Source organism: Dipteris shenzhenensis, chromosome 11 (assembly GCF_047967505.1).
Source record: "Dipteris shenzhenensis isolate YYH24624 ecotype China chromosome 11, Dip_SZ_1.0, whole genome shotgun sequence".
Classification (NCBI taxonomy): Eukaryota; Viridiplantae; Streptophyta; class Polypodiopsida; order Gleicheniales; family Dipteridaceae; genus Dipteris; species Dipteris shenzhenensis.
In genome coordinates this window covers 46209172-46228221 of record NC_141606.1, presented here as the reverse complement: position 1 = coordinate 46228221, position 19050 = coordinate 46209172, and the positions used below count along the sequence as shown (strand labels likewise).

Genomic DNA, 19050 nt, shown 5'->3' with positions numbered 1-19050 from the left:
GTAACAAAGCTCTTGAAATTCGTTGGAAGCATCACAAGGACTAGCAATGCTAGCTGGCTTGAGTCCACTTTGTGGCTGACTACCGCTAGTTGATCCTTCAGGATTCACCACCTTCACCTTCGTAAGATGGTCATGTACTTGATTTGCTTACTGCATGTGCATGTTGAACAACTGATTCTAGAGGGATAGAATTCTAGACATGTTAATTCATTTCGTACAAGTATTTAAGAACCGTCCACACGTGGTAGACGTATCATCATTTTTAATGTTGGAATGATAGAATCCGTTGTCGCCTCTATGATCATTGCAAGGGCTTGGGCGTATTTGTCCTCCCACGCTTCAACATCGTCTGGATCTACAGCCACAGTTACCTGTCTTAAAGCATGATGTCCACGGGCTTTAGATGTGCTCCCACTGCTATCTTCCAGAGTTTAATAGCCACAAGGTGGCTCTAGACCTTGAGCTCTTCTAGATGGGATAGTTTGACCCATCAAGCTTCCCCGCATCTCGGAAATTTGCAATCGGACTAGGATTGGTCATAGATTCTGAAATTACAGAGAATAGAAAATAAACCAAACAAGCTCTTACACCTAACGGTATTCGGGGGAGGAGAAGAAGGAGCATACATTGGATTATGTTTGCTCTTGACTTAGTATGTGGGATGCACGTTTTACCATAAAGCAACTATGTTGACATATTCGGGCTACCATATGAGATATATCTCTGAGGGAAATTCTTTTCATGGTGGTAGGATCTTAAATAAGAGCCCTTCGCACCACCAATGACTTGAGATTAATTTGTTATGCTTTCATAGAAGAGTTCCTTCTAGAGCTGAATGAATTTGAGAATTTCTGCAAGTTGCAAATCCTGAACAAGGGTGGCAAGCCTTTTGGATTTTGTTTTTCAAGAGTTTAGGGAGATATGGCTAAAGTCTCAGCGTTTAGTATGTATATTCTCTATCTTTTCCTCATTAGTTATGCTAGTGAAGAATTTCAAAGAAGCCTCACCCTGATTCTCCAGTGCAGGCTGATGTTGGGGTTTGAAAGACTTTGCTTTAAATGCAACAAGCCTTGTAACTTGTCGAACATGTGCCCTTTAAACCGCGGTAGGGCAAATCGGTTAGCCACTGAGGCAGAGTACATTTTGCTGGCATGGCAGTATGTGAAGCCACATGGTTGAGGCTTCTATTGAGAGAAATTGGATGCCATAGATTGATTGTACTGTGTATTGTGATAACAAAAGCCAAAAATCCTATGTTTCATGCAAGGACTAAGCACATTGAGGTGTAGTTTCATTTTCATCAAAGAGAAACGTGCATCACAATAGGTGTTTCTCATATTTTGTGCCAATAATCAGCATATAGCTGGTATTTTTACAATGCCACTAGGTGGTAGGAAGTTTAAATAGTGCACAAGGACATGGTTGGGCTGCACAATGCATACATCAAATTGAGCATTAGGGAGAGTGTTGAGACGACACTATTTATTGTGTTTTTACAGGATGAGTTTGTGCATGTTCTTGGATCCATCTAGATAAATGTTCCCACTATATTGGTGGACATGCTAATTTCACCTTGTGAAGTTTTTGTCCATGCTGCGGCTTGCTGGTATTGCAATAAATTCTTTCCATCTTAAGTGGTGCGTTGGCCTAAGAGCTAAATTGTCCAAGCATTTGGGAGAGACTAAGATGAAATCGTATAGTCTTTGTAGCTTGAATGAACTACTTTTTTGATTAGCCTTCTCTGTTAGTGCTTGTCACGGTTAAGTCTTCCCTTTACCTTTGGATTGCTCGAGTATGTGTGTGTGTGGATTTGTATGTGAGAGCATATGTTTATGCTATGGTCTACACCCACGGTTGGGCACTAATGACATCGGTGGGGATGTCATAGTAGCTGTGATGGAGTTATGATTTTCAATATTGTGAGTGACTATCACGAGATTGAAACTGCACCATGTGTTATGTTTTTAGAGGATGAGTTTGGGTATGTCCCTGAATTCATCAAAATATATATATCAATTATGCTTACCAGGGCAGCTTATCATTACATTAGGCCATGAAATTCTTTTGGCCTACCCAATGGCACTGCTACGTCATCATGGGGTCTAGAGACACTAGTCTTTAACTACATCAGTTTGAGATGTCTAGTCGTTGTGTTTACTTCTCACACATGTTTTTGTATGCCGTCCCTCTCTGATTGTGGGAGATTGTCAAAACAAGCTCGCTGTTGTCTCATTCCTTTTCCTCAACAAGGAGGCTGGCATCCAAGTGCAAGGGAGTGTTGTGATTTTGGAGCCTACTGTACAAATCTGGGCATTGGAATGATTCCCTCAAGATGTAAAGGGAGAGCAATACAATCACCCAAGAGTTGGCCCTCTTTTGATGGCAGGCTCTCTCCGAGAAGGAATGAGCATTCCCGCATGACGTAGGCTCCACAGAGATGTTGGAATAGGGTTGGTCACCTCCCCACCTGTGAGTCTTCGCATATGAGCACATCACCGGGGGGCGGGGGGGCGGTGGACCGTAGATTAATAGTAGGCATGGGGCTGCCACATGGTGGAGAGGACAAGAATGCACAGGGAAACCTTAGTATGGACCGGTTGGAGGCTTTCCAAGATCTGGAACAGGGATGAATGGAGGAGGATCTGTTGCAGATAGAAAAGACAGCAATCATGGATGTTATGGAGGGCCAAAGGGCTTGGGAATTCTTAGAAATCGACCAACAGAGGGTATGCACAGTGGAAGACTGATAGAATAGCCCAGGAGCTCACACAGTGTGTGTGGGGTGAGGAATTATAAACTTCTTAACTTACTGTGCATTACATAGATGTGCAGACACGTCAATAGACAATGAACCAGCCAGATATAGAAGCTACCAAAATAATATATTTCTATCCAAAGCTATGGACACAATATAGAAGAGATAGATCCAGAGTCCCACCAATGGTGTGGTCCTCTGATCTTACCACAAGGTACTTTTACTATCTGTCGGATATCTCTAGACTTGAGCCCACGTGCTCCACCTCAAGCGTTTGTAGACTTTCTGTCCAGAGTGATCTTCTCCACCTTACTGCTTGGGTACAGCCTAGGTGGGCAGCCTCCTGTAAGCTAGGTCTGCAGGACAAGGTACTTCTCTCTCCTCCTGACTATAGGCCCAAAGATAGCCCTGCTGCTGCTCCTGCTGCTGGTGGACTGGCTGCTCCAGATGACAATGAATGAGGGCCTGGAGGCCCTCCTTTTATAGGCCCCCAAGGGGCTGGCAAAAAACGACCAGGCAGACCTAATCTAGCCGACCAGACTAGCCGACCTGGTCTGCCATAAATATTGTAGGGCCTTTGGCCCAACCTTCTAGGGCTTTAGTCCTCCTTTCAAGGCAGGGTCCCAGCGCCCCCTTTGTCTGCCTATATAAGCACCTCCTTGTGGCCGACAATCCTGCTGGTTCCCCTCGCCATTAATGCGCCATGTGCTGGCCCTCTGTCCCACCACCTGTGTGCCTCTTTTAGGGGCCTGTTCCAGCCCGTACACGCACACTTGCTGCGCCCCTTCCAGGTTGTGCTGCTGCCCACATGGCAGCCCATGTGCTGCCCATGTGGCAGCCCTTTTAGCCATCTTTTCTTTGCTGTGAGGCATTGCCCAAGTGGCAACCGCCTCTCTAGATTTTCAAGGTATACTTTTGGGTATGGGTGGGTTTCTCAAGCCTTTATTCCAAATGGATGAAAACAAGTTGCTTTTATTTTTGTGTACACAAGGCTAAGGCTTGATGCAAGGTCGAGAGTACTCACTGGTTTATGCTCTCTGATGGTTGCTGCATGTGTCTATGATAGGTCTATTTTGGCTGCAGCGCTTGTTTAACAGTCAATAATATTTTCTTTCTTGGCTTAAAGGACTCATCTCTTCACCTTTATTTGCTGCAGGTTCTTGTGGTGGGTGGAGGAGATGGTGGTGTTCTGAGAGAGGTCTCTCGACACAAATCAGTAGAACAGATTGATTTATGCGAAATTGATAAGATGGTGGTGGATGTGAGTGACCCGATGGCCACATTTGTTTTTCCTCATCTTGATCTGATAAGACCATTTGAAATGCTCTACTTTTACTGATGTCTGTCTTAATAAGCACATTTAATATGCATGCAAAGATGGTTTTGAAAGAATCCGTCCACTGACGGGAAATTATTATGGTTTTACTCTAATAGCCAGCTTATTTGTGGCACTGCTTAGTTGCATACTGACATGTACGGAACGTACTGACCCGACAAAGCTGTATACCAGGTTCTAATTAAAAAACCTAAGAATTGTGCCATGCCATTTGATGCATTTTCTTCCATGACACTTCCGATGCAAATGCCCTTTAAGCTCTCTTGTTTATCCTCCTCAGCAGCCTGACTTACTGCTCAGCTCTCCTCTCCCAGGCAGCTTGCTCCTCTATGTGGCTCCCTCTTGTGGATGTCCTCTCCTTCACTTGTACATGCTCTTTCCAAGATGCCCTCTCCTAGAACCTGTGTTCTAGCTTGTCTCCTCCCCCCCTCCTTTTCCAACACAAGTTCTAGACATGGTGGGTGTTCCGATCAGAACACATTTATGAAATACTCTTTCCGTACATATGTTCCTAATGTTCTGAATGACACTGATTTTGCATGTATTGTATGAGAGAGCTTCTCATCAGATCACAGAGACAGGGACGGGGGTCTTTATCAGACACATCTTAGAGTGTGATCACCGAGTTCTTCGAGCCAGAGCATACTGCCCCCCTGATCACGGATAGCAGGTGAGACAGAGACCTCGAGACCAAGATGAGGCAAGCTGACATATCATCCATGTTCACACCCAGGGCACGACCGACAGGGGTCACTGTGGCGCTTGTCAGACGTAGAGCCGTCACCAGGGGGTTACGCGATAGAATACACTTACAGACAGCAGACAGCGATCTATCACGAGCTTCTTGATTGCATAGCCTAGCCCGTCACCGAGTCTACTTTGACGTCTCATGCCCCGTGTGTGCTGTATTGTATTGGGTTAGGCTATATCTGCTAGGATGATGATGATGGTAGTGAGGACTATGACTATGGTGATATTGATGATGATGGTAGTGAGGACTATGACTATGGTGATATTGATGATGATACATTGACTATGTCCTACACAGTTCTCTGGCATGGGTTAGGATGCTCATTTAGTAGCTCCATCCTTTTTGCTTATTGTATCAGGTCTTCTATCATTCTCATAGACCCATCGGTCTTCCGTAGACTTTAATAAGCTTTCTTTCTTTCTTTCTTTCTTTCTCTAGTTCTCTCTTCTCTCTCACTTCTCTTCCAACATGAAATAAGAGCTCTAGGATTCTCTCCCACTCCAATTCCTCTTGCCATTTCGTAGCTCTCCTTGTTTAGCTTTCCTTCAGCTTGCTGCCCTTCATCTTGTCACCAAGCTTCGCCAAGTATTCTTAAACAAGGTGAATTACATTCAATGGGCCTGCCTGGTTGAAATGGAACGTATTTTGTGTTTCAATGTGGTTGATGGTTGTAACAAGAGATTCGGGATGCTGAAAGAAATCAAAATGCTGACAGGACAAATGCTGTCAATGGAAGAAGAGATGAAGGCACTGGCAAAGAGGAATGGGGAACTGCAAGCAGCCAGGCAACTTTGTGCTAGATTGTGAACAAGCTATTAATAGCAGAGGATCAATTGGAATCCCTGCAAGGAACCCCCATCATCTACAACAAATTGCTTTGGCGTCTCTATGTGCAGCTCCTCCAGCTCGTAAAAACATACATTGTTTCCACATCCTCAAATATCCTGCAAAGTGAAGCCTGATCCCTTATGTGACCAACTTCCTCAACTTCCCACATCATCGCACTTTTGCAGTCATTGCCTTTTCCCACCATGCACCAAAAACACATCTGCAGTCTGACGCCGATAAGGACATGACTTGGCTATCCACTCCAGGAATTTTGAGTTCATGTGGCAACGTAGGAGTTGGAGCTCCTGTAACTTCTTATTATAAGCTGGATATGAGCTACTGAATCTCAAGTCTGCGGTTGTTAAAGAAATGCTGATGAAATGTTTGCAGCCCTACAAAAGTGCCCAGAGCCCTCATCTGCCTTGTAGGAAGGTTTTACTGGACTCCCAAACCAAGCAAACCAGCAGCCAACTCCATCATCTCCTCTTATCCCAAGTCCTCAAGTCCTCAAAACATGACTCTTTTTCCATAAGCAATGCTGAGATGAGTGAGGGATGAAAATGACTGTAGCAAAGCAAGTAGTGAATTGATATACAGGCAGCAAGTGAAGGGTGAGCTTCCTCAAACTGAATGCTTCGGCATCATTCTCTAAGGCCTCTAGGTCTGGACAGCTCTGACACAAAATCTTTGCGCTTTCCTTTGTGATAGTAGCCTCTGCTGATCAGATTTCAAAAACAAGCTTTTGAAGCAAAGCCACAGAAAAGGAGCTCGTGCAATCCATTGAGCACATTCACAGTATCCTCAATCCGAATAAAAGCCTTACTTTCACACCTAGTCTCTCAAGCATGGGCAGTGCTTCCGCGATGGCGTTCAAATGGCAAGCATCTTCTGCATCGTCGAAGAGCTGATACATGGAGTGTGACACGGGCGTAAAGATCACGTCAAGATCAGAAAGATGACCTGGGCAGCATTAAGGTACACCCAAGAGAGCATAGAGCGAGTAGTACAACCCCAATAAAAAATTCTGTATTGCTATTTTTCCCTTTCCCAAGAGGCGAAGCCTTTACTAAAGCCTCATAGGGCAGGCCAAAAAGCAGACTCGGTTGGCTGGAATACTTGTCTTGTTGCTTGGGAATGTTTCGGCTGCAACAAATGTTTTAATCCAACGTTGAGTCACATTCCAGTCCATTATTTGATGATGTATCAAGCTGTCAAGACAATTTAATTCCTAAACTTGTAGAATCATAGTGGTCTCTTTGTACAACAAAGGTTCAGGTACTCCCATTGCGTTGAGCGACGCAAGATTCTTGGAGGATGCTCCAAAATGTTAACAGGCTTTATCTCTTTCGTCTTTTACAATTGTATGCGCTTCAGACTGCGCAATTCAACACCTAGGCTATATATCTGTTGTTTTGGCTACCGAAAGGCGTCTGCTTCTCAGAAGGGCCTCTGACCTGGGCTGTACATGCTCTAACGTTGTACTTGACTTCGTTTTACCAGAGTATCTCTCTGTTGCTGCAGTTAAGGAAACTCTTGCACATGTTGTGCAGCGCCGAATATCTGGCTTCTAGCCCTAAGCACAATGTTTACCAGTGATTTGATGCTGGAGAGCTTTCTACTCACAGCAAGATACTCTAATTGCTGAATCGTGGCACCGCTTTCAGAAGTGCATGCTTCATCTACAGGAGTATCGGCATTATTCTCTGATGATGTGTATGCGTTGTAGTTCTCAAGCCAGTAGAGAGCTTCCAAACCCCTCTAAGGTGTGGTGTGGTGTGATGTGGATCCTCTGATTTCTCTTTTTGGCCTGACTGGTGTGTGTTCCATGAAAGCCAAAATTCAGAGATTTCTTCTTATAAAGTCTAAATTTATTCAGAGATTTCTTTTTATGAAAGTCTAAATTTTATGATTAGTCCACCTCCCCACTTTCTATTTCTTTCCCTTGGAATCCTCCACCTATTTCTCCACTTTTTATTTCTTTCCCCCACCTTTTTCTCTACTCTCTCTCTCTCCCCCCCCCCCTCTCTCTCTCTCTCTCTTGGAGTCTTCCTACATACCATCTTCAGTGTATTCTTTTTTATCTTGGGCAGGCCTTATGAATGATTAAATATCATTCACCTTGTTTCAAAGTCATTTCGATAAGGCTTCATAAACTTTTAATTTTCGGACACATGGCAATACATTCTCTTTCCATGGTTTAGTTGACTCGTCAAACTTATCTTTGACTAAGCTTCCAAAGGTCTTGCTGACCACTATAAAAGGAGTTTCTTTCTGCCTTTGACTGCGTTTTTCATTTCTTTTTCACCGCACAAGGAGGTCCTTCACAAAGCTCTTTCATTTATAATCAACCCTAGGAAATCTCAAAATTTGAGAAATTTAAAGGAGATGGATTCCATTCTTGACAAACAAAAGTCAAATACTTGCTCATGTTTGAAGGTTTGTGCAAAAGGACTCCAAATCTGACAAAGGCTGATGAGGTTGAGGATGATTAGAGAGCGCAAGTAATCATCATGCTTACCATTGATAAGCGTCCCATCCATCATAGATTGCAATTGCTAAATTGAAATAGGATGAATTGGAAAAACTAGATGGTACTAAAGGAAATAATTCTAAACTTTAAAAATTGAGCTCTTTAGCCTTGAGTTTACTCAAGGTGATCTTGGCACTTTGATTTCATGCATGAGCGGGCTTATGGCCCAATTAGCATCAGTAAAAGCTCCAATTGATAAGGAGGATGCAATTGCAGTGCTTCTCAAGGCCCTGACCAACAAATCATACTATGTTTGGTCACAACCTTGAAGAATGTGCGGAATCCAACGGGAATCTCTTCTCTTCTTGATGAGGAGAAGCGGAGCAAATTCACTTGGGCATCTCTAGATTTCAACAAAACTACTTGCATGGCACATTGGGTGCAACAATCTCTAATGAAGCAATAATATGGCCTCTTTTAAATGCTCTCATTGTAAAAAGAAAGGCATACTGAAGTGAAATGCTTCAAGAAGCACCCTATGCGTAAGAAATGTGGGAAATGTGACAAGCAAGGCAACTTTAGTAGAGAGTGTACCACCAAAAGGACGAAGGGAATTTTACCTCCTCTTCTCTGCCAGATACACTTCTCTAGATCTTTGTTTACCATGTCTCCTTGATTCTCCAAAACCTTGTAATAAGCCAGTAACGGATAAGGCTTTTTCTCCTCTATATCATCTGCTGATTGTGCAATAGTCTACCCATTTTGTATAGAGGAGAAGTGTTGAGATTTGTACATCAAGGTGATTAGAGTGGTCTAAGTCTACATCAAACATGATTGGTGGATGTGGATCATGGATAGGATTTGGATTGGGTGATGGATACTTGGAGCCTATAACATAGTACCTTGTGTTATTAGTGTGGAGCACAAGGAGCCTTGCTCATTGTAAGGCTAAGGAGCCTTGATCATTGTAAGGCTGATAACTACGGTAATCCCCTATGCTTCAACTTATCCTTGTTTGAGTTAGTCTCCTCCATGGTTCCTCATCCCATCTTCCTCTATAGCTCTCTCACCTCTCTCACCTCTCTTCCAACACTCTGTTATGCATAAGCGCTTTGCATTAGGTTATTGCTTCACCATGATCTCTCATGTGTAGACCTCTGAGCCCAGTTGTTTAAGCTAAGGAGATTTTGGGGGTGAAAAAGCTTGCAAACTTTGAAAGGGGGAGTTCTATGTCAGTTCTACTAGAGTTGCTGGTAGATACTATTTTTGTGACTGTTTTAATTATCTCAAAGATTCTAAGGGGTCTCCAATGTACATTACAAGAGCATTTCATCTCAATTGCCTTGCATTTTATTTGTCAAAATCGTTTTTGAGTAAGTAAATTTCAGTAATTTTATCTCAAATTACTTGAGTTATCTAATCAAGTGAGGTAAGGGTCAACTTACTAACCCTCTTAGATCTGGAACCAAAAGAGATTATATATCCCCTCACATGTGGTCAACTAAAAGAGCCAACATGCAATTCCCAAGTCAATAACTATGCATGCAGCCTGAGTAGCTTGAAGGTTGTTGGGCATTGCACAAGGTAACCTAAGCATAGTTCACCTACGTAATTTCTGATATGCATTACCACACAATTAGTCTAAGAGGCCGCTGTCCAACCCATGAAATCTATGATGTATGTAAGGAAATACTTTAAAAAGACAAAAGCCAGTGTCTTGACAAGTCAACTCTAGCTTTAGAGACATTCACACAGATAATAAAAAATGCAAGAAGCCAACCAATGAAAGGTCCGTAGGAGCAGATAAGCAGTTAGAATTGACACATAATGGCAAACATAGATAACGAAGATCTAGAGACTGAAAAAGTGGGTATGAGAGAAGTTTGGAAAGGGGCCCATAGTCGTCTCTAAAGAGGCAGTGGTATCATCCGCAGATCTCGTAGTAGACTGGGCAACGGAAGGCGAAGTGCTCCTCTGACTCGATCTCATGTCGGTCACATAGTGTGCAGGTACATGATTCTCCCTCAGCTCATCCACTCTCGATACAGAGTTGGTGTGATGAAACATGGAACTGCCCAAATTGCAATCCTAAGCGAGTGTGGTAGGTGGATATGAGTGTACCGTGGCTGGTCAATGAAACTCTCCTCGAAGATGCGCAAGCAGTTGAACTTCACAGGGAGCTCTCTCGGTGCCAACCAAGTCCTGAATGTGTGTAGCTGTAAAAGATCCTCTTGGATGATTGGGTTGAACTCGTTGCCCCGAAACAGGACAAATGAGGTGTCAGTGCTATACTGGAAGGGTGGCAGCCTATCTATGTGGAATCCCAGTCTCTCGAACTATCTGCATGTGTGTGCATACCGGCATCTCTGATCACCCTCTGCTACTAATGCCATGGAAGAGGACAGTGCCAACTAAGGTAGTTTGCATCGCCTTGCAGTACAGGAGCCATAGTCTCGCACATGGCATAGGTAAGTGATAGTCTGGAATGCCACATCTAACTGCAATGAAGATGCCCCGAACTCAGGTTGAATGATCTAATGGGGAACCGATGGATTATTGCGGATCATATGTAATAGCCAGAGATCTTGTAATTGCTCCACGCGAGTCCACTCTGTATCTGAGAGGCCTGCTCCCTAGCAAGGGCTGCCATACATGCCTGTATGGACCAAGGAGTCGAAGAGGAGAACCTTGGTCCGTGGGAAGCACTGTCTCTCCAGTTAGGCAAGAGAGGTGTATCCTCTATTCAAGCGGGCCTGCATCGCCGGTCTTATCATAAAGATAGGGCTAGATAATAAAACCCCCAGGTATGTGTACCCTGTATGATGAGATAATCTCAACCAGTGATCTGTCAAAAGTAAACTCCTCTCTGTGCATAGCTGCTTGGGAGGTGTTGAAGATCATGACCTTGGTTTTACCTAGGTTGACCTTCAAGTCATGGGACTCGCAAAAAGCCAGTAGTGCATCTAGGTGTCTCTGAAGCCGCTCAACGAAGGAAGATAAAAGCACCACATCATCAGTGTATAATTGAATCTGGAGCAAGGAGCCGTCGAGAGAGCATCCAGCTCCCTAGGTCCCCAATCTGTCATTTTTAATTACTCACCAATCAATTTCATAATTAATTAGTAAATTACTAATATATTTAATGCTGTAAATTTATTTAATGAATAGTAATATGTTTAACAACGTCAATATGATAATTCAAGAGTTGTCGATATCAACATAGAGGTGAACTCTATTGCGGATGAATAGAGAACATTGCGTTGGTTCTTTAAAAAATCAAAATATTAAGGTTATTGCCTTCTTTTTAAAAGTACTCTATTTTTCCAGAGGTCTATCTCCAAAAAGAATTGATTCTACAAAAGACCACAATCTTCAAAGGTGAATGCACAAACAATCCAAAAGAATCCACATGCTGTGACTTATATTGCACCAACAAAATACACAGTTCTAAACTGCTACAGGCAGGTTGCATTTGACTTGCTACGACTTGACCATAGCAGTTTAGAACTGGAAAGAGTGGATGGTTTGGAGTGCCTAAGAATACTGTTTTGATTCTCTGATTTGGACTGCAAAAGTACAAAATAGTCTACTCCAAATGATGCTAGAAAGACTGACCGTATGAACTTTGTGTACCGGAGAAAGAATAATGTGCTTCTTCAACATCTTAAATTTAAGCTTTTTTAATATTTGGTTCAATCATGTACATTGTCAACTTGTTGCTTCTTTTCTAATCCTCTTTTCTTTTCCTTGATCTTGATTTGGGCTGTCTGTGTTTTATGTGTAAGTTGGCTCCAGAGCCCGTTTATTTTATAGCCAGTATTCCTTTTGGTGGAAGTGAAGTCACAATTATTACTCATAAATTCAGGCGCTGAGAAGCTGTATTGGGGTACAGATATCTGATAGATGCATGACTGGCGTCATGACGTAGTGATTTTCAGCAGAGAGGAGATCTTATGTCAGTTTCTTTGTTATGAAATCAGAATAATAGTTCTTGAAATGCATATTGGATATCATCCTTAAATTTGTTCTCTGTGTTCATGTTTTCTATCCTGTGGTGATTTGAAAAGGTTGCCAAGGATTTTTTCCCTGACATTGCGGTTGGGTATGAAGATCCTAGAGTCAAGCTCTTCATCGGTGATGGTATGTCTTCACCCAATATCAATGGCTGATCATCGCACAAGCTCTCTTCTTGATTCTTATTCTGAGTCGTTTGATAGATATTCACACATGTGCGTACCTGGCTCTGCAATTATTCCAGGAGCTGCATTCCTTAAAGATGTGCCTGAAGGCTTTTATGATGCTGTAATTGTGGACTCTTCTGATCCCATAGGTGAATTTTGTACCTTTTATATTTCCTATATGCATTACTGCACTTGAATCTCTTTTTCTACCTCTGTTACCATCTGCCCACTGTCTTCAGGTGCCCTCATTGATTATCTTGCAGACTGTAGTTTCTTGTCTCTGGGCAAATATATTGAAGTCAAAATTCTCCCTTCTTGCTCTTCTGTTCATTGTAGTCAAGTGATAGAAAAATGTATTAAACGTTCAGAGTCCTTTATCTCTGAGCAAATATTGGAACTCAACTCTTCTTTCTGATTCGATGAAACCTTAGATCACTGTTAATACTTGGTTTCTAAAGGTTTTCCTTTGGCAGCTGCCTCACGCTCAACAAAGCATAAATGCAAGGCCAAGACTGATTCCAGGAAGACTTGAGCTGTTCTCACTTTTGTGATGGGATGAAATATATAACATGGAATGATGGAATTTGGTTCTGAATGTAATGATAGCTAGAATCAATGTTGAATCGAGTTGGGTTTTTGCACTATATCTAGAGAAGCATAGTTTGGTAACAACTAGTACATAGAGAGAGAGAGAGAGAGAGAGAGAGAGAGCATGAAATGTCTTTGCTGGTGAAGCATAACCTCCCTTTTCTTTACGTGGATTGTTATGTTGGCTTTTGTGTTATGTTTCATGTCTCTTTTATTTTCCCATGAGGGACCATCGTAACTACTGGAATCATTTAAATGTGTGGAATGGAGAGGAATACACATAAGGGCAACGGGTGTGCATTCTCCAGATAAAAATTGTAGCAGAAACTAGAAAAGAATAGTTGCAGAAAGTCCACCCCAGAAGATTGGACTGGACTCCCTCCATTAGGTGCATCTCTGGTGCCCTTCTTTCCTGTCTTTACTTCCCTCTCCAATCTGTGCGCCCCCAGCTCACACATGTACACTTTATATGGATAGAAGAAATATAGGAAAACATGCAGTCTTCTTCTACTATCTAGTGTCTTTATTTGGGTCAGCTTGTGGTACTGAACTTAAGAGGCGAGAACTTGCTAAACAAACTACTTGAGAATGTTTAATTGTATTCTACTAAATGCACCTTGTTGAATAGCAGTCTCGATTTGAGTTGATATAGTTTTTTCAAGACTTATCTTCTTTGCTGTTTTCATTTTCATACTTTGATATCCATAGTTGCATACTCTTGATTCATGATATTCATGTATTCTCATTTTATCTTTCCAAAAGAGATGTGAGCTCCTTTTTCACAGTGTGAGATGTAGTAGATACTTGGTTGCTATTAGGGTACTTTTCAAAGCTATCATAGGAAGTTTTCTTTGTTTGCTCCCTTCTCTATAACTCAGCTCAGCACAAGTTTTCTATCTTTGTATATGCTTATGGTGTTGCATTTTCTAAGTCCTCTTAAAGGGTATGTTTTGAGACGTGTCAATGATCTTATATGGGGATTCTTAATTCTGCAAATGAGTCGAGATTTCCTACAATCACTTAAGTGAGGTAAAACGCCTTTCCAAGCGCAGGAGATGCCAATTTTGTTTTACCTTTCTTCCAATCATCGTTCTCTCCTCTTGATTGCTGGCCTACCAACTCAGCAATTCACTCTATCACATATGCCCTTCAATCTTTTTCAATGCTTGTTATTTTTTATCATTGCATCTTAAATTATTTTGAAGTGATGGGAAACGCTCCCTTTAGTATGACTATTGCAATCCTTTAGACACATAACTACTGTTACAAGCCTTCAATCTACGAGAACAACTTTTAGTTGATGTGCTATTTAGTAACCACATTTATTTTGTGAAGGGGGTTTGTGTGCTGGTTTAGTGCAGCTTGATAGCCATCAATGATACTTTTTGGCTAGAAACGCTTGTTTGGGAGGGACGCAAATGCAATACTTCTTGTCGTCATCACAGGCAGTTGAAACTTGGATGTGAAATCAGCTTAGTTGCTGTTTAGAATGCTAACCACTTGAGGGAATGGAATCCATTGAGAATAAGTATGATACAATCTGTGGTAGAGGGGAGGAAGAGTTTGTTGCCTCGTAGACCTTATGAAATTGAATAGAACTTGCCAGTGTGTTCATGTTGATATAGGCCTTGTGAATCTAATTTGTTCAGGTACCTTGTTAGATGTACTTTTAAAATATGCGTGCTGTCTTATTATTTCTTCTAAAAGGTGAAGTGATGAAAGAAGGTGCTTCTTATGGATGTTGAGTCAACCTGGATGACCTTTCGTTTAAAAAAAATTGGGTTTTCCAATGGTAGCTAAAATACTGTGCATGTGGAGGGTGTGTCTTTTTCTGCTAGAAGGCGATACTTCTTATACTCATTGCTTGTGATTGTTGATTGATGTATGAAGAAAATTCTTGATTGGTGGGGCTGGCAAAATTATCTAGAATCCTTTGAAAAGAAGTACTATATAGTCTATTGTAGAGGGGAGGGAGAGTTTGTTGCCTTGCAGACCTTGTGAAAATTTTTAGCATTTGCGCTACTTATCATGTTGATATAGTCTGTGTGATGTAGTTAAGAATATTCTTCACAATCATGCCGTTCTTGCGAAATAAAAGAATGTGTGTGCTACCTCAATGTTTCTTCTTAAAAGGTCAAGTGATGAAAGAAGGTGCTCCCATAGATTTTGAGCCAACCTGGGCGACCCTTAAAAAAGTTGGGTTTTCTAATGGTAGCTAAAAGAACGAGTCTGTGGAGGGCATGGCTATTTTAAGTCCCTGTTCGCAAGCATGTTCTTCAGAACTTATTTAATTAAAACAAGAAATTCATAACCATTCAGTGAAATATTAAACCATAATACATTGATTCACACGTAGTCTTAAACTTAAATAGTTGAGAAAGCACCTAGGATATTTCTGCACAAAGAACTAAAAGTAAGAGAGAATCGTAATGCTTCAACAAGTAGGACAATGATTATAAAAGGAATCTGTGTAGCCAACGTGTGGAGAGGACTGTGGAATCTCTGTCAAGTGCCGAAAACTCAGCTGATGGAACAGGCTGAAAGCGACATGCTTCCTTCATCCTGCTTACGCTAGATGTGTAAGAAACTTAATCCTTCAATTGGACACTGGTGGAAAATTTCCAATTTCTTAACAGAAACTGATCCGAAAAACTCAGCAATGGAATCATCAATAAAAAAGATGCCAGATGATGCCTAAGTCCAAAACCATCAACGCAATAGTGACCAAGAGATGTTCTAGCATGAAATTGTCAATCATAGAGCAGAAAAACTGTCTCGGGTCGAAACAGTTGAAATATGCCAAAATATATCCAAACCACTGGAAAGGGCTCTTCATCTAATCGCAATCTGTTTCTGACAATTGCAATCTGCTTGGGTCCAATATCTGGTCTTAAAATAGGTGCAAGGTGTTAAAAAAACTGATGAAATTGGCCTGTCTTCACGTGCCATGGGAAAATTGGAACGAATTTGATTCTAGTAATAACAGGAGACCAAAATTGGACGCATTAGATTTCTAGAAGATGAGTTGCCAGAGTCTTGTAAGAAAGAATTCACACAAAACACTCACATGTGTGATCAGTATGTGCACGATAAATAAATAAACATCAGATGAAACCTAAGGAATATAGTCATAATGTCCATGTAAAATGTGTAGGCATGCTACACCTATTGTATATCTGGGGGGAAGGGCAAAAGTGAGCTAAAAAGGTGGATCCTTCAATGTCGGGAAATCACTGGTGCTGCTTGTAACCATTTGGGCATTCCTACAAAATATGGCTTTGTTCAAAGTATTGAACCGCATATTTCCATGCAGGTCCTGCCCAGCAACTTTTTGAGAAGCCCTTTTTTGAATCACTGGCAAGGGCCTTGCGCCCAGGAGGGGTTGTATGCACGCAGGCTGAAAGTTTGTGGTTGCATATGCACATTATCCAGGACATCATTTCAGCTTGCCGGCAAACATTCAAAGGATCTGTCAAGTATGCATGGACCAGCGTCCCCACGTATCCAAGGTACAAATAGAGATCTTTCGCCATCCTCTGCCCTCTACACTCTAACATCCGCTTTGCTCAGCCCCCTCATCCTTTTCTAAATGTCATTTGAATATTTCTTTGTCCTTCCCCCTTTTTTCCAACTTCAAAAAATCTAATTTTTAAGAAGCTCGCACATTTCAATCCTAACACGCCTGAAACGCTGACCTGTACAGATGTGACACATATACATCTTTACCTATTAAAGGTTAACATCTGAGGCACTGTACTCACAGCATCGCAGGGTTATGCAGTCTCACATCAACCCTGGTATGCCACATGGAGCAGAGGAAAATTTTAGGTATGTTTGAGAGATACCAGGTTTTCTGTTGGGACCCTAGCCAGGCTCTCCTGCTGCTCAGATCTCTCATGACAGATTGGAGTAGGACACACCTGCCTGATGTAGACTCACAGGCCTCATGACTGTACTATCTACTCCAGAGCCTACTTCCAGCAGTTCCAGCATTTTTCCTGTTAGATAACATCTTCTGTATAGGGGTGTGTTAGACAGCTCTAGCTCCACTACATGGAGTTTCATGATCATGATATATTACACATGATTTCATAGACGTTAATAACCCCCCCTCCTGGGACTGGCGTACATGCGTGTGCCCGCCCCCTCCCCCCCCCCCCCACACACACAAACACACTTTTTTAGTGAAATCTTTGAGTGCTTTATATTACAAGATAGCTAGCCAGAAAAAACTGGCAAGCAGAAATAGTACATCAAGCGAAAATGTCCATGTAGGACAAATATACTTCCTGATCTATGCAGTGAGTTTGCAAACAATCGAAGAGCGATTGCTGCAAGGAACGACGGAAAAAGATAAAGGTAGAAAAGACTGGATCACCACACACCTTTTTTTTGTTGGTGAAACTGGATCACCACACACACACACACACATGCACACCTGGGTGTTGCGTGAGTGTGAGTTTCTGTCCAAATGGATTCTTGAAAGAATTTGTCATCTGACAATGTCTTTGTTACTCAGTGGAGTGATAGGGTTTATGCTGTGCTCCAAGGAAGGACCAGAGGTCGATTTCCAGAAACCTGTCAATCCAATTGAGAATCAGGAACCTGCATCAAGTGCATCCGATGGCACAGAAGCTGGGAAAAAGTCTCAACCACTGAAATTCTATAATTCTGAGGTTTTTTTACATATTTTTAAATTGAATTCATTGTTCCTCAGGATCTAAGATTTTCACCCTTTCAAATTGTGTTTCAGTGTGGAAGCAGAACTGAAATCTCTCTCTCTCTCTCTCTCTCTCTCTCTCTCTTCTCCTGTCTGTTCTTTGTATGTATGTGTGTGCATGTGTGTGTACATATATACATATGTATGTATGTATGTAGTCGATAACCAAATTGGAGCTGTAATCTTGCTTCTGCAACACTTCATGGCTGATTAATGCTTGGATGTTTCCTGCAGATGCACACGGCGGCCTTCTGTCTCCCACAGTTTGTTCGCAAAGCTTTGGATCCACTGTTTGTTCCAACCAAGTAGATGCTTTTGATTGCAATGCACAGGCATGGCACACAAGTTTTGTACTGGTTGTATCGTATATGCAAGATGTTTCCATACTGCATTTTTCTGCACTAAGGTACCTGAAAATCACATTATATGAAATAGTATGTTCGTCATTGTCAGCTTTTCTAATTCACATTTTCTTGTTACAGTTCCCACTGAAGAATCATATATTCATCCATTTTTCAGGTGTGCAACTTATTTGAATAGTGCTTTCCTTGCAAGAACATATACGAGGGATCACTTTTGGATGTAGCTGCATGTGCACATTGCATTCCTTTGCATTAAATTTTGAAACTGTATACAAATTTTGATTGTGCAGTAGAAGTGGTCTGGTGGTGCTAAAAGTTGTAGCATTTGCAGTACAATCTTGCAATGACGTTTACTTGTGCCTTCTTTTCAGAAGTGCAGAGCATGCATTCCTGTGGTGCAAAAGGACTTGCCAATGCGAGGAGAGGTAGCCTCAAAGCACGTGTAAAATGTTTGTGAGCATGTTTGGAAAAGTAAGCTATTTGACCTGCTGGGGGAATCACAGCAATATGTGAAGAATTACATCTTTGTCATAATTTCTGCTACAAGGTTTAGTAAATGCCTTTTGAGGCAGTATGCATGCTTTTCCTGAAAAAATAATTTGTACAGCCAGTTTGAATTGTTTGAAGGGAGCGTAGAAGGAGCGTAGAAGATGAGGATTAACAAATATGGGATGATATCATAAGCTTTTTTGGCTTAGCTTTTTTTGATTGAAGACTTGAGTCTCGCTTTGGGCTTGCCTGTTCTATTCTTTTAATCTCTTAGTTGATTTCTCAAATCGTTGATGCATCCCGTGTTTAGGAAAGCCCCATTACTTATTAAATCAAAGCATGGCAAACATGTGGCGTATACTCAGAACTCTGTGCATGCATGCAAGCAGGGCGCATTCCCCCTTGTCCATCTCCTCTCTCTCTTTGCTTCCCACATGGCAGCCCATGTCTAGCCCCATGCCTACTCCTATCAATCTATGGTCCACCCCCCTGATGCACTCCTCATATGGGGGTCACAGGTGGGGAGGCAAGCCAGGTTGCCAAAATTGCGTATATGTTTGGGAGAAATAT

The 19050-nt window shown here is 41.9% G+C and overlaps 1 protein-coding gene across 1 annotated transcript in view; it reads left to right on the top strand.

Annotated features, from left to right (window-relative positions):
* LOC147897084 (spermidine synthase 2-like) overlaps positions 1-18624 on the top strand; it is a 77531-nt gene extending 58907 nt beyond the window's left edge. Inside the window, exons 4-11 of the mRNA XM_087381265.1 lie at positions 3912-4016; positions 12208-12280; positions 12399-12470; positions 16223-16418; positions 17429-17585; positions 17864-17961; positions 18112-18148; positions 18363-18624. Of these exons, the coding sequence (XP_087237391.1) occupies positions 3912-4016; positions 12208-12280; positions 12399-12470; positions 16223-16418; positions 17429-17585; positions 17864-17938 (678 nt within the window). The 3' untranslated portion in view covers positions 17939-17961; positions 18112-18148; positions 18363-18624. The remainder of the gene's footprint in view (positions 1-3911; positions 4017-12207; positions 12281-12398; positions 12471-16222; positions 16419-17428; positions 17586-17863; positions 17962-18111; positions 18149-18362) is intronic.
* The last annotated feature ends 426 nt before the right edge of the window (positions 18625-19050 follow it).